The 23,924-nt window shown below is 36.2% G+C and overlaps 2 protein-coding genes across 2 annotated transcripts; one reads left to right on the forward strand and one right to left on the reverse strand.

Moving 5' to 3' along the window:
• The first annotated feature begins 9,675 nt into the window (after positions 1-9,675).
• Positions 9,676-13,715, forward strand: LOC18044815 (serine carboxypeptidase-like 34). Its single transcript, XM_006437530.2, has 10 exons — positions 9,676-10,269; positions 11,550-11,657; positions 11,775-11,870; positions 11,963-12,055; positions 12,168-12,256; positions 12,464-12,769; positions 12,872-13,008; positions 13,094-13,186; positions 13,301-13,406; positions 13,515-13,715. The coding sequence occupies exons 1-10, from the start codon at positions 9,945-9,947 to the stop codon at positions 13,662-13,664; spliced, it is 1,503 nt and encodes a 500-aa protein (XP_006437593.1). The 5' UTR covers positions 9,676-9,944; the 3' UTR covers positions 13,665-13,715.
• Positions 13,716-13,802: 87 nt separating this feature from the next.
• Positions 13,803-17,737, reverse strand: LOC18045651 (porphobilinogen deaminase, chloroplastic). The gene is made up of 5 exons (XM_006437531.2): positions 17,387-17,737; positions 16,513-16,918; positions 15,887-16,093; positions 14,355-14,532; positions 13,803-14,253 (listed from the first exon to the last, which is right to left on the reverse strand). Exons 1-5 carry the CDS (start codon positions 17,608-17,610, stop codon positions 14,141-14,143), a joined length of 1,128 nt encoding a protein of 375 aa, XP_006437594.1. The 5' UTR covers positions 17,611-17,737; the 3' UTR covers positions 13,803-14,140.
• Positions 17,738-23,924: the final 6,187 nt, after the last annotated feature.

The raw sequence follows: 23,924 nt of genomic DNA on the forward strand, positions 1-23,924 counted from the left end.
GAATCATTATTATTTTATAAAAATCCTGAAATTGATTTAGAAATTAAAATTCATATTTTTAGCTAATTCATTAGACTGTTAAAATGAATATTGCAATTAAAAATTCATTGACAAAGAAAATGAAATGAATAACATTGAATAATTATTGATAATTGTCAACAAACATAATTTATCCAAATACATGTGACAAGTCCAACATATATAGAAGGTATTGTAACAACATAAAAACCAAATTGCAGTACCATCTAGAAGACTAGCAGTTTTGAGATTAATGAACCATGATCAGTAATTTCCAGCAACACAACGAAGCCAACACTGATCAACCAAAAAAAAAAAGTCATCCTAGTAGTTTTGGTGAAACACACTACAAATTCCAATCTAAGAAGAAGCTAAACGTGCAAAGTTGCATCAATACTCAGGACTATTTTTGCATCAAAGGAAAAAGATAGCAAACTCCAGCAATACCCACCATCTTCATCAAATTCCAACATAGCAAGTGTAACAAGCTAGGTAACTGCACAAGTAAAATATAACTTCATCAAATTCAAAGTCTGTGACAACCCATATAGATTAGAATACTAAGCAATCGAATAATAGCTAGCTGATGATCAAATGAAATTTTTTTTAAATTTAGAAAATTTGATCTCAACCAATAAATTACCTGGGTGGATTCCCTTTTCAGGCCAATGTAGTGTATCTGAGTTGTCACCCCTCAAAATTGTCAAGGAAGTATGTTGTGATATTGGCCACCCTCTGAAATTTGTAATACCTAAAGCATGGATTAATATGACATTAAAAACAATTCATAACTGATGAAAAAACAATATGAAACAATAATTCTAAGAGCTTCTTACTCTGAAGAAAACAAAAACCTGATACAGCTCATCAATCCTCCGCTTCAACAACTCAAAACTATCTTTCGACAATGGATTCGTTTTACAAAAAAAGATATCAGTCTCATTGGTATACATCTTAAACCTGTAAGGGGAATTCTCAATCCTATCACCCATCAAAAGCTCACCACGATTCTCAGCATTATCTTTAACACCCTCCTGGGGCTTGCAAAACGACAAGCTATAGTAACTAAACAGCATTTTGGTGTCTATTGCAGTGATGGAATTCACCTTCACAGACAAAAGGTCACTAACAACATGTTTGTGAGGGTAGTTACCCCGCAAGTAAAATCCCAAACAAGAAGATTAAAAAAAGAAGAAAACGAACAAAACCCATATCCAGAAATTGCCCACTCTGTGATGAATTTGAGTCAGATCTGGGCAGCCCAGATCGTGAAATTAGTCTAAAAGCACAGATTTAATAGTTTTGCAATATGGGTATTGAGTTGTAACGAAGATTAAGAGATGAAATCACCATAATTGAACAAAGAATATGAGAGAACGGGAGCAATATTGAAGTAAAGATTATAGTATGAAAATGGATCTGACTGACCTCTAATATAGAATGTTAATGCATGAAGACGATAATTGACTAATTGAGGGAGTGGTGTGTGCGTCTCTGTGATTGTGAAGAGGAAGAACAGAGTGGTGTGTGCTTCCTGTCACAAAGCAAACATGACATTCATTCACATGAAGCAGCCCTTCACTCTGGACCTGTAAAGGACTATAACCCAGCCTATCTACTGCAAAGTACGCTTAAAATGGTAGGGAAAATGATCTTAAAATAGCTCCCTTTCAATTTTTTTCAGCCGAGCAAAATTGATTCAGGCTTTTTATCAAACACTTGAAGGGAATACAAAAATACTAACTATATCCCCAATTCGAAGATAGTGAACATACGACTATAAACATGTGATTTGCCACACCCAAGAACAAAGCCTATGTCATTTTGTAGTTCTAAGGTTCGCTAATTTCAACAAATTAGTAAATTCAACCAATGAAAATGAAAAAAAAAAACCTTTACATCACAGTGAATGAATTTGAGAACTACAACTCTAGGGTTTTTAATTTCTTTTCTAGGGTTCGAACAATAATTACCTGTAACAATCGAACAATCAGGTTCTAATATGCTCAATCAGTGGTGTGCTCTTAGCTTAGGTTCTGAAATTTGAGTGTGGCAGCACGCGTTCGGTGGGTTCTCCGTATGGTTCTCAGTGAGGGTTCGCCGATTTTGATAATTAAAGGGTTTGGGTTATCAAAATCAACGGTGTTTTAAAGGTGGTGCTAGGGTCTCAAGTGATGGGTTTGCTGTGAGAGTGAGAGAAGAGTGTGTTTGAGGTCTGTTTCTTTTGTTTTATTTAATTTATTTTTCCCTAAACGCTGTCGTTGGAGAAGAATGTAAGAAACGACAGCATTTCACTTTATTATTTGGTAATAAAATATTTTTAAAAATAAAGTCAAACTCGCGTAATTAAAGTGAAAATAAAAAATTATTCATGCATTCTTGATAGCTAAATTAACTATCACCAGTCTATCATAAGTTCTTGATAGATTGTATTTCTATCACAAATATATCATAAACGCATGACAAAAAAATAATTTATCATGCGTCTATCATTATAGACCTTCAGGCCAAAAACCGTCACATGAAGGACTGTCATAATAGATGCTTTTTCTTGTAGTGTAAGCACACAAAATTCTTTGCTCTTGCAAAAAACTCTCAATTCTCTCTACAAAACTTGGATGAAAAATGAGGGTGGGAAGCCCTCTTTATATAGCCAAAATTTTGGCTCTTTTTTTTTTTTTATAGAGTAATTCAACACGGCACCACCAATAATGGCGGGCCGTGTTGAATGTTGAATGGTTGGCACCGGCCATCTAGATGGCCGGTGCCAGCCATGACTTTCAACATTCTCCCACTTGGAGGTTAGATTGAAAAGCAATCAATCTCCACACCATCCTTTCTGCTTCGCCATAATCATGTTGCCTACGTTTCTGCTAGGCCACAAAAGGATCTACTCCAGATAAATTTGTCAGCATTTATCGGCTTAGTCAAAACATCTGCTAGGTTCTCCTTGGTATGGATTTTCTGCAAATCCACGCTTCCGTCTTCCACTACTTCTCAAACGAAGTGATACTGGACTCCTATGTGCTTTGTCCTGGAATGAAAGGCTGGATTCCTTGCAATGTGCAAGGCACTCTGATTGTCACAAAACACAGGAATTTTCTGTTGTTTGTGCCCAAGCTCCTCCAATAATCTTTGTATCCAAATAGCTTCCTTGCAAGCTTGTGTAGCTGCCATGTATTCTGCTTCTGTTGTAGATAATGCCACAACAGTCTACAGTTTCGAAACCCAGCTTACAGCTGCTCCCGCAAGTGTAAACACATAACCAGTAGTGGATTTTCTTTTATCAAGATCTCCTGCAAAATCTGAATCCACATAACCCCTGATAGTAAACTCTGATCCTCCATAACATAATGCAACATCTGAGGTGCCTCTGAAGTATCTCAGAATCCTCTTCACAGCTATCCAATGCTTTCCACCAGGATTCGCCATGTATCGACTGACTGCTCCCACTGCTTGTGCAATGTCCGGTCTTGTACATATCATAGCGAACATTAAACTTCCCACTGCTGATGCATATGGTACTCGAGACATCTCCTTCCTCTCTGCTTCATTGCTAGGACACATACTTGAGGATAATTTGAAATTAACAGGAAGTGGGGTAGAAATTGACTTACAATCTTGCATGTTGAAGCGTCGCAAGATTTTCTTCAAGTAATTCTTCTGTGAAAGCCAAATCTTCCTGTTATTTCTGTCTCGATGAATTTGCATCCCTAGAATCTTGTTTGCTGGTCCCAAGTCCTTCATTTCAAACTCCCTAACTAACTGTGCCTTCAATTCTTGGATTCGATCTTTGTTGGGACCTCCTACCAACATGTCATCCACATACAACAGCAAAATAATGAAATCATTATCTTCAAACCTCTTGTAATATGCACAATGGTCTGAACTGAGTCTGTTGTATCCAAGGCTCATGATGAAGGAATCAAATCTCTTATACCAACACCTCGGCGCCTGTTTGAGATCATATAGAGATTTGTTCAACCTGCAAACCAAGTTCTCCTTTCCTGTTTCTGCAAAACCTTCTGGTTGGAGCATATATATTTCTTCTTCAAGTTCTCCATGAAGAAATGCAGTTTTCACATCTAACTGCTCAAGATGTAGATCAAATGTAGCACACATCGCCAAGACTATTCTGACTGTTGTGAGTCGAACCACCGGAGAAAATATCTCGTTGAAGTCAATACCTTCTTTCTGAGCATATCCCTTCACCACCAATCTCGCACGATACCGCTCCACTTGATCATTGCCATCACGTTTGATCTTGTAGATCCATTTGTTTCCAATGGCTTTTCTTCCGTGTGGTAGTGGTACAAATTCCCATGTCCTATTCTTGTGTAGAGCTTCAATTTCTTCCTGTATTGCTGTCATCCACAAAGCAACATCTGAGCTGTTTAAAGCTTCATGGAAAGTTGAAGGCTCTCCATCCTCTGTTAAAAGACAGTATGTAATGTTGATCTCTGTGACATACTCCGAGTGCCACGCCGGTGGTCGTCTCTCACGAGTTGACCGACGAACTTCTGGAGCCTCGGACTCGACTGGTTCTTGTTCCTCGTGCTCTGGTGCTGCTTCAGAAGAATCTGAATCTTCTGGATTATTTTCGACATATACCGGCACAGTCTCTGACTTTTCTTTTCCAGTGCCATCATCTCCATATTTTCTTTGCAGTTGATCTTCTATAAAAATAACATCTCTACTGATAACGATCTTGTGGGCAGTGGGGTCCCACAGACGATACCCCTTTACTCCATCAGCATACCCCAAGAAGATACATCTTCTAGATTTTGCATCCAGCTTTGTTCTTTCTTGGGCATTGTACATCACGTACACAGGACATCCAAATGCATGTAGATAGGAATAATCAGCTGGCTTTCCAGTACACATCTCCATCGCCGTCTTCAACCCAATAATGTAGATGGTGATCGATTTACTATATAACAGGCAGTTTTGGCTGCTTCTGCCCAGAATGAATTGGGTAGACCAGCAGTCCTCAACATAGCTCTTATTCTTTTTGTAAGAGTTCTATTCATCCACTCTGCCACTCCGTTTTGTTGAGGAGTGTACGCCACCGTGAACTGCCTCTGAATACCCTCTTGCTTACAGAAAGCAAGAAACTCGCCGTCTGTATACTCTCCACCATTATCTGTCCTCAAGCACTTGATCTTTTTACCAGATTCAAGTTCCACCCGCGCTTTGTATTCTTTAAACACAGGAAATACATCTGACTTTTTCTTAATCGGATACACCCAACATCTTCTGAAATAATCATCAATGAAAGTCACCATGTACTTTGCACCTCCCATGGATATATCCGGTTATTCCCAAACATCAGAATGAATCAAGTCTAGAATGCATTTACTTCTAGCAACAGATCTACTGAATTTTAATCTATGCTGCTTACTTGTAACACAATGCTCGCAAAATGGTAAACTTACCGATTTGAGCCCTGGAAGCAATTTTCGCTCAGAGAGAATCTTCAAGCCTTGTTCTGACATGTGGCCAAGTTTGAGATGCCACATCATCATTGATTCTTCTCCATTTGACGCGACACACGCATCAGCCTCCTGTAGTGTTTCTCCCTTAAGCATGAATAAATTAGCACCAATCTTTTATGTCTTCATCAATACAAGCGCGCCTTTAACGATCTTCATTATTCCATTCTCCACATAAGTTTTGTACCCATGACTATCCATTTGTCCCAAAGACAATAGATTTTTCTTCAGGCCATTGACATGTCTTACCTCTCCAATTGTGCGAATTGTACCATCAAATATTTTTATTTTGATAGTACCAATACCAGCGATCTCCAAGGCATGATCGTTACCCATATATACAGATCCTCCTGAGATAGGTTCATATGTGTGGAACCATTCTCTCCTAGAGGTCATGTGCCAGGTAGCTCCCGAGTCTATAAGCCAGACATCAGAAAGTCGTTTTCTGCCTTCTGAAACAGTTGTTGCCTCACTGTAGAGAATTTCGCCATCATCCGAGGTACTTGCTACACACCCCTGAGCATTTGATGACTCAGGTTCTTTGCCCTCTCTTCTCTTCTGGTTATTCCAACACTCTTTCTTGACGTGCCCTTTCTTGCCACATTTGTAGCATTTAACATTCTTCTTACTTATGGATTTTGATCTACCCTGATTTTGACTCCCACTGGGGCCACGTTCCGTTGATCTCCCTCTCGTCACCGATAGCGCTTCTGCTTGCTGCGAACTTGCTTGTCTGTTTTCCTTATTTTTTTGCCTGCTCTCCTCATTTAATACGGAGGCTGCAACATCGTCGAAAACTAGACCCTCCACTGGATTGTTGTTTGTCAGGTTGATGATGAGTTGATCATACGAATCTGGTAGACTTTGAAGTAGAAGCTCTGCACGTTCATTTTCCTCTATATTATGACCCAACGTTGTGAGTTGTGAAAATAGAGTCTTCAATGTGTTGATGTGGTCAGTCACCATTGTAGATTCTGTCATTCGAAGAGTATAGAATTTTCTCTTCAAGAAGATTTTGTTGTGTAGTGACTTGGCCTCGTACAATTTTGTGAGAGTATCCCATATTTCCTTCGCCGTATTTTTCTCTGCCACACTGGATAATACTCCATCCGCAAGTGCCAAGTGTAGATCAGAAATGGCATTGCCGTCTACCTCGTTCCACTTGTCATCAGTTATCTTCATGTGCCTTTCTCCAATTGCTGCCAAGCAATTATTTTTCCTCAATACAGCTTTCATCTTCATTTTCCACAACGAAAAATTATTTCCGTTAAATTTCTCAATTTCATACTTTGCTGCCATTTTATTGATAAATACTGTACACAAGCTAGTGTACCACCTTGAATAGTTGTGAGTATGTGTGAGAATGCACACCAGGAAAGTTCCCAGGAAAGACTGGAGGGGTCACAATGGTCCCACTTAAAACCCAGACTCCTTAAGCTCTTATCGCCTTTGTGACAGAACTTTCCTAGACATGTACAAACCCACACAGTTGTTTTACTCACACCATTATTCCCTGCTTTGCACGACAAAATTCTTGGATCGCTCCCACCGTTTCACGTGAATAGTACTGTATACATGAATAGTACCGTATACGTGAACAATACCGTATACGTGAATAGTACCCATTACGTGAACAGTGCCCGACTCCAAAAAATACAACCAATAGCTCTGATACCACTGTTAGGAAATTGTTGGGTGAAGCAGACACGCAGCTAAAGTAAAATTGGAAGAAAAATAAAGAACAAGCACAAAAAGAGGACACCAGAAATTACGTGGTTCGGCTTTTAGTCTACGTCCACGGGCGAAGACAGACAGAAATATTATACTAGTGAAAAGGAGTTACAAGTATTGTAGTATTTTAACTCACTACCCAAAACCCCAATACACCCAAACTCTCAAATCACTAAGCACACAAAACTCTTTGCTCTTGCAAAAAACTCTCAATTCTCTCTACAAAACTTGGATGAAAAATGAGGGTGGGAAGCCCTCTTTATATAGCCAAAATTTTGGCTCTTCTTTTTTTTTTTATAGAGTAATTCAACACGGCACCACCAATAATGGCGGGCCGTGTTGAATGGTTGGCACCGGCCATCTAGATGGTCGGTGCCAGCCATGACTTTCAACACAATCTAGTCTTACATCAATATTCCTAAGATGTACATCCGCATTAGAGAAGGTTTATATGTTTTGAAAATTCTTTATGTATTTTCTCTTGAAAGTATCTTCAGTCTTGAGGTGGGCAATGCTTGGAAGGACTCCAACAGTTTCAACTGTCCCACTCATCAAGAAACTTGTAGAAGAGGGAATTCGTATATGGATTTTCAGGTATGACTATATACGAAAAGATAAGAGTTAATCAGTTCATATTTATTATGCTTTAAAACTAATTAAAAGATTCTATTTATTTTCGTTGTTATATATATTTTAGTAGAGATATGGATGGAAGAGTTCCAGGAACACCAACAAGATACATATTGAAAAAGCTTGGATTAGATAAACGTACGTAGAGAGATACAATAATAATAATTTAGTGAACGACGTTATTTACGTTATAGTGATCGATACTGTCATATATTATTCTCTTATTAATTAATCCGGACTGATCTTCAATTCCATTTTGCATTTTTTTTTCTTAGTCTAAAATAATAAATGAAATGTGATACAGATTTGGAGGCTGGAGTGTAATATACGAAGGCTTGACTTTTATAACGGTGAGGGGGGCAGGACACGCATGCTGTTCCTACCTTTGCTCTAAAGCGTTATCTTCAACTCATGCATCGGAAGCTTTCTGGCCAATAAGAAATTGCCATCTGCTGCTTTTTAGGAACAGTTATATTGTGTAGGAATCTTAATTACATTATAACCCTGAAGATTTTAATTTGTGCCAACTTTTGGATTTCGAGTTTTGCCCGTCGTGAGCATGTTTGTACTTGGATTGAAATGTGAACCAAATCGACAACTCAACGAGAAGGGGACTAAATTTCAAACAAATTTAGAACTAATTATATCCTATCAGTTTTAACTAATTATCCAAGGGGACTAAACAACTACCTTATGAAAAATTTGAAGATCTTTTGGATTGAAATCCCCCCCTTCTTGTCCCTTACTGACTCATCCGCGATAACCAATATTGCATAAGATGGAGTTGTAGTGTATCTTACCAATCTAAATTGTTCAAGAAAACAACGTTCATTACTCGTTGGTTTTCAAGAAAAACTGAGGCCCTTATCTACACATGCACGAACAATTGAACGTGCAAGACAAAAATGAAAAATAATGCAAATGCTGTTAAGGTGGGTATTCATTTTCCATATTTGCAATAGTCTTGATTCTTGGTATACTTTCATACCATAATAAGTCTATTCTTACCATTATTATATGTAATAATGGTCTTGATTCCTACCTTACTTGCATGATTGGATTATCCTAATTCTTAATCATAATCATTTCGCCTACCATAATGCTCATGAATCTTGTTGTAAGTGCACGTCCTTATATTATTAATCTTTGCCATTTTTGTATGATATGTCCTCACCAATTGTTTCATGTCAAACATCTTTTTAAAATCTTCCAAAACGGGAGAAATTCTAGAATACATCTTGTGTATTACAATCAATTAATGCATTCTAGAATACATCTTGTGTATTACAATCAATTAATGCATGCATGACAATTGTAATTGAATTTAATATAACTAGTACTTGTATGATGTGTTTTCAAAATAAATGCACACATGTCATAATATCATTTGTTTGTTGTATGGCTGACGTGGTATCTCTGATGTATTCTAGAATTTCTCCCAAAACGGACATTATGAGAAACTATTTGGTATTCCCAATGTATACCCTCTCATTCGTCAGATTATAGCCGTGTGTACGTCTTAATCAATTATCAAAAAAGCATATAAAAACATGCGCGTGGCAAGCAACCAATACCACCGATACTAACTGACGTTTGATTTCAACGGTAAATGGATTACTTTTCAAGAAAGAAATCACAAAATCATAACAAGAAGGAATTATGACGGCAATGGAGTAGATCTTCTCGGTTCAACAGTTTCAATCCAAAGCAATTGACCAAGACTGCCCCTTTCTCCCATGTATATAGGATCTACAGAAATAAAAGATTCCAACTTCTTTTTTTTTTTTTTGGTTTTCCCTTTATTTTCCATTAAAGCAACAAATATCCCTAATCACTCTCTCTGGCAAACTCCCAAAAATAGAGCAAATAGCAAGTTGAATCCAATATTTAATCTTTTTTTCCCCCTTTCAAATAAGGACACTACCAGCAATGTCACACATGATTCTTATCTGTACTTTGATTCTATGATCACCATATGTACAAATTAGCTAGCCACATACATACATAGCCGGCCCTTAAGTGTATATAAATATAGAGTCAAAACTGAAGAACTATTGGTTAATTATTTTATCAATGGCATTTTCCTTGAATAATATTCATCATTATCCTCCTCCTTCTCTCCTTCTTCTTCTTTTAGTTTTTCTAGCTTTGAGCGTAGGTGAAGTGAGACCGAGTGTTGCCGGTAGAGCTGCCGGCGGTTACAAGTTGAGTAGGGACGTATCGGCTCAACAAGAAGCCGACCGGGTTATTAAACTTCCCGGCCAGCCTGAGGTTAAGTTCAAGCAATATGCTGGTTATGTAACTGTGAATGAATCTCACGGAAGGGCACTGTTCTATTGGTTCTTCGAGGCGTCGAGCAAGCCTGAAGAGAAACCTCTCCTCTTATGGCTCAATGGAGGTAAATTAATTAATTTGTTAGATATATAATCTCAATTAATGAAATTATTCTCTTGATAAGTTAATAATTTTTGAGGTAATGGTTTTTTTTTAAAAGTTCATTTTGCCTTGTACCACTCACTTTAGTTTTCTTGGATAAGCCATACACAAACCGTCACATTCCCATTATTCCACATCTTATATATTGTACTTTTTGGCTCTGTGCGTCCATACTCTTTGCTTATGGTCCCAAGTTGGCTGCTAGTATTTTCTCTCATAACCCTTTGTCATACCACTTACGCATGCACAGAAATTTGGAATGTGACATGCAACTTGGAATTGGAGTCCAGTGATGAAAATCGAATTACTTCCTACTAAAAAAATTAACTGGTACTAAATCAGTTGTGGTACTTAATATTAATTAACAAAGAGTTAACTGGAGCTTTTTGTTAAAAAAATTTTAGACAAACATTTGTTCTCTAATTAAAGTCTAAATTTAGGCTCATGATCTCGACTCATCAATCCATTCCTTCCCCATGTGATAGATTGATGGAAAATTATTGTTAATTAATTAATTTAAAATTAAAAAACAAAACAAAACAAAACAACCAGCTGTATATTGGCACGTAATATCTTAATTGACTTTGTACCTAATGAAGTTGAATCTGTAATCACGGATAACATTAGACTCAATTAGTGTGATTTGAATGTTGAATGACTTTTTAATAAAACGAGATTGCTTCATTATATATAATTAATAATTATTATTTTTAAGCCTATTTTATCTATACAAATGTACATAATCTTTTCGCTGGCTCTTAGCTAATTTATATATATTGTATACATACAGTCGAGTCATTCCCTGAAGATCAACCGAACTGACTTTGTTGATTTAGCAAATTAATTTATTAGGTCGGGTAGTCTTTCAAGAAAAAGAACTTATAAAATTATACACGCATGCATGTAAATTTATATATATGGAGAGAGAGAGAGAGAGAGCAAAATTTGTATTAATTGTTGTGTGATGCGAGTGCCTCATATTGTTTAATTAATAAATCAAACTCTATTGGTATGAGGTTATTTTACCTTAACCAAGGTTCTAGGTTCAAGGTTTGGGAATGCAATTACGTTAAATACTTTTTGGGAGAGCTTTACTGCCCTAATGATCCTATCTGCCTCGAATCTGAATTAGTCGAGACCCAATATGATATTTGGATACCATATGATTTAATACACAAAAAAAAAAAAATCAAACTCTACTATATACATCCTCAATTTTAATTTTTATAAGTATAATTGCAGGCCCTGGATGCTCGTCGGTCGGGTATGGAGAAGCAGAGGAGCTAGGGCCTTTCTTAACTCGGAAAGGCAAACCGGAGCTAAAGCTCAATCCTCACAGATGGAACAAAGGTGACAATTAACAACTTAATTAATTATTAAAGAAACATTAACAATATTATAACTATGGAATCTTTATATATTAAAAGACTGTGTACGTGTTGATCTCAATTAATTTGTGCTGATCAGCGGCCAATTTACTGTTTGTGGAATCACCTGTTGGAGTTGGATTTTCGTACACCAATACAAGTAGTGACATCGAAAAACTTGGGGACACAATTACTGGTAATTTACCTAAATTCCACTAATTAAATCAATATTAATTCTCTTATTTATTTTTTACTTTATTATTATTATTATTATTTTTCATGATTTAGCTAAGGATTCATACGCATTTCTTATCAACTGGCTTAAGAGATTCCCACAGTTCAAGTCACATGAGTTCTACATCACAGGAGAAAGCTATGCAGGTATCCGAAACTCGGATCCTTTTTCTACTTTCATGCTGCTATTTATGAGAAAAGTTTTATATATCTACACTCAATTCAACAAAATCACAAAGCGGATTTACATATTTTTCAGGACACTATGTTCCACAACTTGCCGAGGTCATTTTCGATAGTAACAAGATTGCTTCCCAAGAAAACCACATAAATTTGAAAGGTTTTGCGGTAAAGTCTTTTGCTCAAATTTTTGGCTTTGTTTTTTTATTGCTATGAATCAAAAGTATAGTCGTTTAAAAGTGTTTGATAAACACTTTCAACTTAGCTACAAAATTGAGAGCACCACAATACTAAACCGAGCCTTAGAATAATTTCTTGTTTTTTATTAAAAAAAAAAGGGCTGATATTATTTCTTCCGGATATAATCAAATGCAGGTGGGGAATGCGTTGTTGGATGATGAAACAGATCAAACGGGCATGATAGACTATGCATGGGATCATGCAGTGATTTCTGATCGTTTGTATCATGATATTAAGAGAGAGTGCAATTTCAGCATTGCACACGTTGATAAAGTTTCCGAGAATTGCAGCCTAGCCCTTGATGGTTACTTTGCCGTTTACAAAATCATTGACATGTACAGCCTGTACACTCCCGACTGTGTCAACAGTAATTTCACCATCAAACGAACCAGAAGCCTTCCAATCATCCGCGGAATCGCCCCCAAATTATTTTCTAAATTTGTACGTTCAGTTCTATTAATTAAGGTTTCATATATACATGCATGAAACTGAGAGTTTCCTATGCATTTTCATGGAATTTTTTTTTTTTTTTTTTTGAATTAGGATGGATGGCGTAGGAAACCAGCTGGTTATGACCCTTGTGCATCAGATTACACTGAGGTATACTTGAACAGGCCTGATGTTCAAAAAGCCTTGCATGCAAATGTTACCAACATTCCTTACCCATGGACTCATTGCAGGTACATGCTCTAAAATTTGTGACCTGAAACGTTAAACTCGAAACTTGATATGTAAGAATGATGTTGTAGTCTTTTTTATTTACAGTGATAAGATCTCGTTCTGGAGTGATGCGCCACCATCCATTCTACCAATAATAAAAAAGCTGATAAGAGGAGGCCTCCGCGTTTGGGTTTACAGGTAATTAAGACAAACTTGAAATTTTATAGAAATTATTATTATTATTATTATTATTATTATTATTATTTTGTTTGAAAATTTAATAAATTATTTTGTTCGTTAATACATTGACAGTGGAGATACTGATGGAAGAATCCCAGTGACTGCAACTAGATACACATTGAGGAAGCTTGGATTAAAGACGGTTGAAGAATGGAAACCTTGGTATGCCGAGAAACAGGTAATCAATTTTTATTTATAATTTTATATATGCATGTTGTTTAAATATCATTTTTTTAAATAATATTTCTCATCAATAGAAAAAATATTTCGATTTGGAAATTTATAGGTCGGAGGGTGGACAATTGAGTATGATGGACTCATGTTTGTGACTGTTAGAGGAGCTGGTCACCAAGTCCCAACTTTTGCACCAAAGCAATCTCTTCAGCTGCTTCGACACTTTTTGGCCAATAAGAAATTGCCATCTAAACCATTTTAGTACATACAATTTTCTTTTTTCAATTATTGATTTTTAGACAAGTCTAAATTTAATGTCCTTAATAAGTAATTGGGATAGAAAATTTCATTTTAATTTAATGAAAATGTGTTTCAGAACAGAGTAGCTGGGCAAAGCACAGAAAAGAAAATGACATTTCGTTACATGAAATTGGTGTACTTTGAGCTTGTGAGCCAAGTAATCCAAGCAATTACACGCAAGCCACACAGAGAAAGTGTGAAATAAAGTTCAATTTTCATAATATTAATCAAAAGAATAAAGCAATTATCTAAGCCTCTCACATAACCAAGCAGAACATTCTCATCTAGCTTACAATTGCAATCAATCAAAATATTGCTCTCAATGTCACAGAAAAATAGCAGCTCAGGAGGAAAATGGGACCTCTTGTAAGCAGCAGCCTCTTTGTTAAACATGAAGGGTTGAGTTTCTCCTTCTAATTAGTGCTGGTGTGAAGCTACTTATTGATCGAAAAATCCAGGGCCGGTCTGCGAAAGTAGTTCCTTGCCGGCGTCTTTTCCCATTTTAATCATGTCCTGAAGAGTATAGGAGCCTTTTCTGGATGTTTCAAGAACTGAAGAGAGAGACAGAGAGAAAACAAAGCTTTGATACAACATTCTTAATACAAGGTATATGATTGAGAAAACAATTTCTTTTGAGCATAGAAAATCATACCACGAGTTCCATCTGGTGATGCCACCAATCCTCTAAATACACAGTCACCGTTCTCGTCTTTGCAAGCGTATCCTGCAATAGGAGTACGGCAAGATCCATCCAAGGTCTCAAGGAAGGCTCTCTCACATGCAACAGCAAGTCTTGTTTCCTCATGATTCAATGATCCTAAGTAATTAGCCTGTAGTGTGCAGTCAAAAAGAAAAGAAAAAAAAAAAGGCAAAAATTAAAAGACAGATTTGATTTGCAGAACAACCACAGGTAAATGACATTCTAAAATACTGAAAATCTCAATAATATATATTATTTTTGCCAAAGAAAAAAGTTATTTTATCAATGAGAAGAAAATTACAAGCAGACCAGTAGTCTACTAACTAAAGTGAATATCATCGGAAAACTTCCCAATTTTGCATCACAAAAAGTAATGAAATATCCTTGAATTTGCATGAACCGAATGCCCAAACTAGGGCAAGAAAGAAAAAGCTCAATCCTATTAAAGTCAGCATCTTCCAGACCGCTTCCTCAAAAGTTCTCTCTTTTCCTTTCCAACCAAATAACCAAAGAAAATGTAAGCACGCCACAATCCCACAATGCCAACGGCTCACTACCTACTCTAAATGCATAAATTTTCTCCATAAGCAAAGAATCACAAGTGTTTGGCATCACCCAAAATAAATGAGCAGCCTGGAGCAAATTGTGACACCACTTTAAACCTATAGGACAGGGAAGGAAAAACAATCAAGTTTCTCAATCCCTCTTTAAGATTAATTTGGTCTTTAGGGAAAAAGAATTAGGTTCTTTATTTAAGTTAACTGTAATCTTACATGTATGAAAAGTTTATTATCGATTGAGCATAATTCAAATGAACAAAAATGCATTAGGGATATTAAGATATATTAAGATATAAAAAACCACAAAGGCGAAGGACAAGGAGATCTAACTATTACTGAATACCAATAACCAAGGTGATAAGCATCCAAGCCAAAACCCAGAACTTGATTTTGCTAAGCCATACTCAAATCAAAGATCTACATACTCCCACTCTGTTGTATCTAAACCAAGGCACAAGGTCCAACAAACGCCAAAATACCCAAGACAGGCATTACAAAAGCCATATTTTATTCTTAACCCGTTCCAAATTCAACTCCAACATCTAGCAACCATCGAAACCAATAATAGAAACCCTAAAACCCTGAACAGAAGTTAAAATGTTACTCACACAAGGGAAATATGATAGCCCAACCATTTTCCTTTAAAGTCCCAAGGACCTTCTTTCAAACGTGTTCTATCCATCAATCATTTAAACTATCTCAGAATCAAAAGACTTACTATTCCTTAGCATAAATCAATATGAACAATTGATGATCAAAGTATCTAGGTCAAATTGAACATCAGTGGCCTGCCATCAAACAGGCAGCAATAATGCGTCTTAGCTCCACTAAATTTAAGAATCCAAAATGCAGTTTGTAGCATAACTTCCCACTACAATTGAAAGTATTCAATATGGAAGCTTGGGAATGAGTGGTAAAAGGTACCATTTTTTCGTCATTGCTTCTGCAAGCAATTCCAATAGCCCCTTGAGCAACGGCTGGAAGCATGTCATCAACTGAAAGAATGTTAGTCACATTTTCTGTCATGCTTAAGCGTTTAAGTCCAGCTAGTGCTAACAATGTCGCTTGGACCACCCTCTCATTAAGTTTTCTCAACCTTGTCTGGACGTTACCTCTGAAATTTTCCATCACCTGCAAAATTAACGTAAGTAAAAGCATAAATAAAAGGCAATTGCTACATATTACTGATCCAAATATATGCTGAAAGTGTAGGAAAATACTGAACAGTAATAGCGATAGTGTCAAAAGGGAAGGCGATGTAAGGGGCACCAAATTACTACGAAAGAATAGAGGTGCACTGCAAGAAATCTTGCTACTAGAAAATGTGAAAGAAAAGCTCAAAGCCAGTTGGACATAGGTCTATAAAAACAAAAGGGTAAAAACAATTCTAGTGGTAGTGAGTGAAATTGGCATAAAACAATGAATATCATCTAGTATTATCAAACGATATTGATTTTGAACATATTGCAATCTTATTACTAAATATCAGCCAAGAAAAATTAAAAAGAAGAAAATAAAAGGATTGTCAAAATATGACACTGAATACTAACTTTCAATGATGGATATCTATGGAGTATTTGAGACTTTCTTCTAAGTGAAGCAGTACCAACAATGCTTCCTGCTGGTAGTTCTGCTAAAGAGGCTGCACTCAACGAAATAAATGCATCTCGGACATCCTCCCGCTGAAGGTTGCAAGGTAGAATGGTCTTCTCTGGTAAATATGTTGGAACATCTTTCATCGAGTGCACGGCGATGTCAATTTGACTATTTATCAGCGCCTCGTCTATTTCTTTGGTGAACAAGCCCTTCCCACCAATGTCTGCAAGTGGTTGACTTAGTATCTTATCACCAGTTGTCTTTATTATTACAATTTGAATCGCCCCCTCTTGAGCTAGCTCTGGATGCAAAGCCATGAGTTTGTTTCGCGTCTCATGAGCCTGAGCAAGTGCCAGAGGGCTGTCCTACATATATGAAAATATAAATAACCAGAAAAGAGAAGAAATAATGAAATGGCACAGCAACATGAATTTAAAAGGGAACAAAAAATATGCAACTCACTACTACTAAAACTTTAAGAAATACATTTCCTTTTCGACACCCTCTTTATGGGAACAAACTATAGCACCTTTAACCAAAGCCTACTAAATTTAAAGAATAACATCAATCAATGATCCTATCAACAGAAACAGAGGGTATAATTTGTGATAAATTGTACTTAACACATGATATTTGCAGTTAAATCTAGAAGCAGAACTTCCATACACAGAATTACAAGAAACTATTAAACATCAATAGAATCGATGATTCAAATGATTGAGTCAAATCCAAAGATACATTACATAGGAAACCCATAATAGCAAACAAACTAAGCGAGAAAAAAAAAATGAAGAGAGAAAAAAAAATGAAGAGAGAAAGAAAAGGTACCTTCCTCTGGTGCCAATTCTGATGATTGCAACCTTGGTTTCAACAGCAGCAGAGGCTCTTACAAGCCCAAAACTGCGTTTCTTCAAACTCTTTGGAAAAGACGGAGTCTTGAGGCGTGGCGAAGAGAACCCAACAAGGGAGACCGACCCTGGATAGCAATGGCGCTCCATGGGGCCACCCCGGCTTGTACAAAGAGAAGAAGCTGCTAAACTCAAACTCTCCATTGACACACAACAACAATGATGACTGCCCAGTATCAGAAACAGAGACGGGGACAGACAGTGTGCTAATTATTTATGAAAGAAGAAAAGAAGAAAGCGAGTTAGAAGCGGAGATTGGTAATGTTTTGGCTTCAAGGGATGGCCTGCGAAACCTCGGCTGGATAGGATAATAGATTACACTTGATACAATAACATCTGGATCCTTCTGTTTTACAGAAATAACAAAAAGGTAAACGGTTAGCTCTTTATCCTATGCAGGTCCTTTAAGAATCTAGAATTCAAGATAAAGGAAAAGGTAGTATAATTTTTCCGATGTAAGGAGGGTGTACTCTTTTAGTTTTTTTTTTCAAAATTAATTTATTTTTTGGGTTAAGCTCAAAAATAATAATCTCCTCATTTTATAAATAAAGAATGAAGAATTTTTTTAATAAAATATATGTAATTAAATAATATTAAAATTTATCGATTATTTATTCATTTGATTTATTTTTTAGGCCGAAATAAAAAATAACAATCTTCATTTAAATAGTATATTTTCATCCTTACATGCTATTGTACATTTTTAAAAACATAATAACGGTTAAAGTTTCGTTTTGCCTCTCCATTCTGAATGGCTTATTCCCATTAACATTGATTAAAGGCACAACGACAATGACCCGCATGAAAATAAAATAAAAATTAAGTCCTTGACTATGATTATTTCAAAAGTTAGGGACCAAATATTACTTCCCCGATTGCATTATTATTATTATAAGATTTTTTATCCTGTGCGGTTTGTTGCGAATTTTATATGTATTCTTGCATTTACCACAGCCGTCGACATTAGACGAACGGTCCTGATGCTTTTGAGAGGGATCATGTCATTCGGCCATTTTCAACTCTTCCCAGTACGCTGTCGTTAAAGAAAAGTTGTTTGTTCTTCCACCTTTATTTCACTTGGCTTGGCTGCCCATGTTTTGGAAGGGATTAGATTAATTTTTGTCCCACATTTATTTATTTATTTATTCAAGAATTTCTGCACGATCAGGACCTTATTTTATTTATCAATACATTTTATTGTACTACAATTTTGGGATATTAAAAGTGCTGACAGCTTGATTTGCTATTATTATAATCATGAACTCATCGTCACCATCATTGCAACTTGTATCGTCTGATTTAAGCAACTGCACAGTCATCATCATCAGTTCACCACTGTAAAAGTGTTGAAAGCAATATGGGTAAGAAAAGACCATGAAGGCCTCAGTTCAGAACAGGTCACCATTCTTATTGATCACCAGGCAATTAATTTCCGGTTAATATCATACAAGCAAACCTTTGATTTATCCAAATATAGGAGGTCTTATGGTCGTTAGCGTGACAGCCAAGATTGGCCGTGTTACAGGTGTCATTTAGATTTGGTATATATGTATGGTGATGTGATTTTGCCTTTCAGGATGTTGTGCAATTCAAGCTCAGATTCAACAAGGAAGTAAGCACAGAATGGGTTCGACTGGGCAGATATCTGCAGGTCAACTTGTGTATAACATTTGGTTATAATACCACCCCAGATTCACTTTGCTCAAATAGCTGTAATTCATATTGGAATGCACATTTGGTGAACATAATTGTATAGATTGCTTCAACAAGGCAATTAAAAACTGATTTTACTCCACTTCTGAAGAATATTGACCATTGCTGCAGAACATTGGCTCCCCTCCCTGATGTACTTTTATGCATAGGGGCACAGTTACAAAACTGTTTCTAATTCAGCCACAATTTGTCATTGTCAAGCTAAAACTTTCTGGACACTTGTTCAGATTTATTGATGCTATAACTTGTTGTATTATCATTCTTATTCCTTTGAGTTGACTATATAGAAGCCAATCTGAATCAGCTGCATATTTTGACCCTAATCCAAATCAGGAAGGAAGCACAAAAATCTAGTAAAGATGAATACGGAATTCCATCACTAAAGTTCTTGGTATCATGTATAGTCAATGCCCTCGCCATTAGGAAAGAATATGGATTTATAGTGTTTTGGGGTTTCATCTCTTATCCAAAACCTGACTTCTTTTTATATTCTGGGAACATTTTAGCCATTGTTGCCAGACTATTTTCCTCACATATAAATGGCAAATACGAAAATTTGGAAATTAGTTTTCTCTCTTGAGATCCTTTATCATCAACTGTCATCAAATGCCTTTTAGCATATTGTTAGTTTGTGGGAGAAAAGACATATACATATAAGTTCTAATTCTTAGTGAAGGCAATAAAACCATAGTTGTGAACTACTGCATTGTCATTGTTAGAGCAATATAGGATAAATAGGAACCACCTGGTTATCATGTGTACAAGGAAAATATTATAACAGCAGCAGATGAATTGAATCTTGGATGTATAGCCAACCATAGTACATCCTCAATTTGGAGAAGATAGTGGTTTGGTTATGTGTCATCTAATAGGAAATGTCTGGTGGAAAAGCAAGTTAGCCTGTGCTGAATTGAGGACTTTATGAACTTTCCTTTGTTAAAAATCCTGATACCATTTTTGGATTTGGGTCCCTGAAAGTCTCAATTATGGAGAATATATTCACTTTGGCAAGCTTGGTGATACTGACTGCTGGACAAAAAATACTAGGAAAAAGAGTCATAAATTTGACAATTTGATGGCAACTTATTGATTTTTCCGATCCGCCTCCGATTTGTACAGTTCTATCACCAGCTATATATAGAGGCTTAAAAGCACAGTATTGACATCCAATTATATCAAATCATAGGAAAAGTTCAGAGGAAGAGTAGCCTAACATGAAGATAAAGAGTCTTGTTTGGCAGCCAAGAATGACTTGCCTTGCTTCTAAAGAAAGGTCTCCAGTTTAAGTTACATTTAGATAGGAAGAATCCCTTGTGAAGGTTACAAGGCAAGTCATTTTTGGCTACTTGACAGGCTCTTATTATTCATGCTAGGCTTTCTCTTCTTCCACAACCACTTCAGATCATTTCTCCGCTTGTTGCACAATCAACATTTTGTATCATTTGAGCATGCGTGCTAGCTTGCATACACGAATTGTGAAATATATAAGTACAAATTTTGATAATTTATTAATTTCAGGCACAGATATTTAATAATAGCTTGGATGAGTTAATTTTTCCTTTTTATTTATTTTTCTTTTTTTCATTTGTGGTACTGAGACATCATTGCTTGCTTCCTTTATTTATTACTATGAAGCTTTACAGCAAAAATTAAATGACTAGAGCACGAAGTGATGAATCGAAAATGAGCCATGAAGTTTCAATTTAATTGAATGGAGTCAATTCCCAGTATAGACTGTAAGTTTCTATGTAAAGACAAGTGAAGAAGCCAGCGGACTCGTCCATACTTTGATGAAGAGAATATGTTTTAATTTTGGGGTAAAATGTCAAAACTTTAAAGTTATAAGGCCGAATCACAGCCTAAAAAAAATGTAATTTAAAAGACATTTATTATTTTCTTCCAGTTCACTAGTCAGATTGTATCTGTCATGCATGCACATAGAGCAAGAACCAGTCATTTTGATTGTTATATAGACGAAGGTGTTTGATAAAATGAAATAGGTGTTTGGCAAATTGTCTCAGTGAGCAACCCCTCCATCTACCATCGTCATCAAGTTACATGAACTGATAAAAGGCAATTGATAAGCAAACGAAGAACAGTTGACAAGTCAGGTGACTCAGCAATTGATAAAGAATGCTCCAGAGCATGCAATTGAATATAAAGCTAGAGGCTGGAATGAAGACAAATGGAGCTGCACTTGACAGAAGGACAATCACAGCAACTGTTACATCAAAGTCTCAATGTCCCACATAGGATCAATTTACAGCTGTGTATAGTACAATATCACTCATCTTGGTCAGCAAAAACAGTTTGTGTGTTGTGTGTGTCTGTGTGTGTATTCAAGAAGAAATGAAAATATAGCGTGTTGTGCAATTCTTTGTTCATTTACTTTGCTACGTCTAAGATTTTTACTTTGCTATTTAAAATAAGACGAATTTGGCTCTGATTTGATGATATTTTACAGATTTTGTACCACGTGTTATAACAATGAACAGTGAAGATCCGATTAGCCAAGATGGATACTGCCTTCGAATTACCAAGATACTTCGAAAAATCTTCCTTGTAGCTATAGTAAGAAGGCAAGTCATTCTTGGCTACCAAGCAAGGCTTTTCATCTTATTTTTAGGCTATTCTATTTGTACGGGTATGGAAAAGGGGCTCTGAAATTCATGCTTTAGTTGGATGCCAGTATTGTGTTTCAAAGTCTCTATTTCTAGCGGACGAAAGAATATAGATCAGATGTAGATGAGTAGATCGTCCACAAATTATTTCGTTGTTTCTATTTGATTTAACTCATTTATGCCTATTTTTCCTCAACACTTTTTCTATCATTATTAAGCTTAGCAATTTGGAATATAATCTTTTACAATGATGTATCATATTTGGCTGTGACAGTCATGATTCACTCTGCTCAATTTAGCTGTAATTTGATATCGGACTGCACATTTGGTAAACCAAATTTTATGCAGGACATTGCTTCAACAGAGGATGTTTATGAAGAATTAATATTGACCATCACTAGACGCTGGCAAACTCTGCTAGATGACTTTCAAGTTTTGAGAAAATGGTTTTATTAACATAAGTAGTCGTAAATATTAGAAGACCACGTTGATTCAGCCACAGTTTGCAACTGTCAAGCTAAAAAATTTGCACACCCTTGTTCAAATTGATGCTAAAACTTGTTGTCCATTTCGGCCCTTTCCATTTGAGTTGACGATATATCCATTTGAGCCATTGGACTTAGCTGGATATTGGCCCTATTCCAATTTAGGAACGAAGCACATAATCTAACAGAGGAATGTGGAATCACTAAGGTTCTTGGGCATCATGTAAAGTCAATGCCTTTGCCATCTAAACAAATTGGTTTCATAGTGTTTTCAGATTTCATCTCTTGTCCTTTTTTTCTTCTTGGAAGTTTTTAGCCATTGTTATGTACTATTTTCCTCAAACGTAAATGGCAAATAAGAAAATTTGGAAATTGTTGTTTCTTTCTTTTGCAGATACTTTATTATCGGTACCTGGCTTTGGTGATAAAATGCCATCAACGATATTGTTAGTTCTTAATATAAAGGCAATAAAGCAATTAATAGTTGTAAATTAAATGAACTGTCATAGTTAAAGCAATATAGGCTGAATTGGAATCAACAGGTTATCCTCAGTGAAGCAAGCAAAATCAGATTAATTCACCAGGTGTACATGTCAAATCAATTATAGGAGCAGAGGATGCCTGGTTGTCACATACAACTCACCATGTATATAACACATCCTCAATTTGGAGAAACTGGAGGTTTGATTGTGTACATGTCTTATTGGAAATTTCTGGCGAATTTAATAAGGGATTTGGCCTGTGCTGAATTTAAACTTCATGGATTTTCAAAAATCTTGATTAGCACTTTTGGCAGGAAGGGGTACAAGACCATCAAGCAATAATATATTCCATATTTGGGTCCTTCTCAATTATAAAGATTATAATCACTATGGTATGCTTGGTGATACCATTGCTGGACAAAAAATACAAGGAAAAACAGTCATAAATCATGCAATTTGGTGGCAACCTATTGATTTTTCCGATCTGCATCCGATTTGTACTGTTCTATCACCAGCTATAAATAAAGGCTTCAGAACGCAGTATTGTCCTCCAATTATATCAAAGCATAAAAGAAGTTCAGCGGAAGAGTAGCCTAACATGAAGATGAAGAGTCTTGTTTGACAGCCATGAATGACTTGCCTTGCTTCCTAAGAAAGGTCTCAAGATTAGCTAACATTTAACCAGAAGAATCCTTGTGAAAGTTACAAGGCAAGTCATCTTTGGCTGGTTGACAGGCTCTTATTATTCATGCTAGGCTTTCTCTTCTTCCACAAGCACTTCAAATTATTGCTCTGCCTGTTGCCTGTTTCCTTCAATTAGCTATCGTGCAGTCACCTTGGCTAAGCTGACTAACTCTCTTTTCATTCAAGGCTTTTCTTGTCTCCCAAGCACTACAGAGAATAAAAATTTGCATGTAATTAATTGATCGTGTGAAATATAATGATAATAGATTAATTCGAGATATTGATTTTTCCAGTATAATAATAGCTTGGTTCCTTCTTTGGTCATTGTAGGGATGAGGCGCAAGCATTTCTTGGTTCCTTAATTTATTTACTATTATGGGGCTTGCATAAGAAATGACTAGAGCCTGCATGCAGTGATGACTTGAAGAGCTGTAAGAGTAAATTGAAGCAGTCTAAAGAAAATGCTTCTATTT

The sequence above is a fragment of the Citrus clementina genome, unplaced genomic scaffold, assembly GCF_000493195.1.
Source record: "Citrus clementina cultivar Clemenules unplaced genomic scaffold, Citrus_clementina_v1.0 scaffold_4, whole genome shotgun sequence".
In the NCBI taxonomy this organism is placed as follows: Eukaryota; Viridiplantae; Streptophyta; class Magnoliopsida; order Sapindales; family Rutaceae; genus Citrus; species Citrus x clementina.

Bases quoted from the DNA above. Each gene is read 5' to 3' on its own strand.
- LOC18044815 (XM_006437530.2), top strand. From the start codon at position 9,945: ATGGCATTTTCCTTGAATAATATTCATCATTATCCTCCTCCTTCTCTC. The intron at 11,658-11,774 runs GTGACAATTAAC...TGTGCTGATCAG, and splicing joins TCCTCACAGATGGAACAAAG to CGGCCAATTTACTGTTTGTG. The intron at 13,187-13,300 runs GTAATTAAGACA...ATACATTGACAG, and splicing joins CTCCGCGTTTGGGTTTACAG to TGGAGATACTGATGGAAGAA.
- LOC18045651 (XM_006437531.2), bottom strand. From the start codon at position 17,610: ATGGAGAGTTTGAGTTTAGCAGCTTCTTCTCTTTGTACAAGCCGGGGT. The intron at 16,094-16,512 runs GTTAGTATTCAG...TTAATTTTGCAG, and splicing joins ATAGATATCCATCATTGAAA to GTGATGGAAAATTTCAGAGG. The intron at 14,533-15,886 runs GTACCTTTTACC...TGCACACTACAG, and splicing joins GAAGCAATGACGAAAAAATG to GCTAATTACTTAGGATCATT.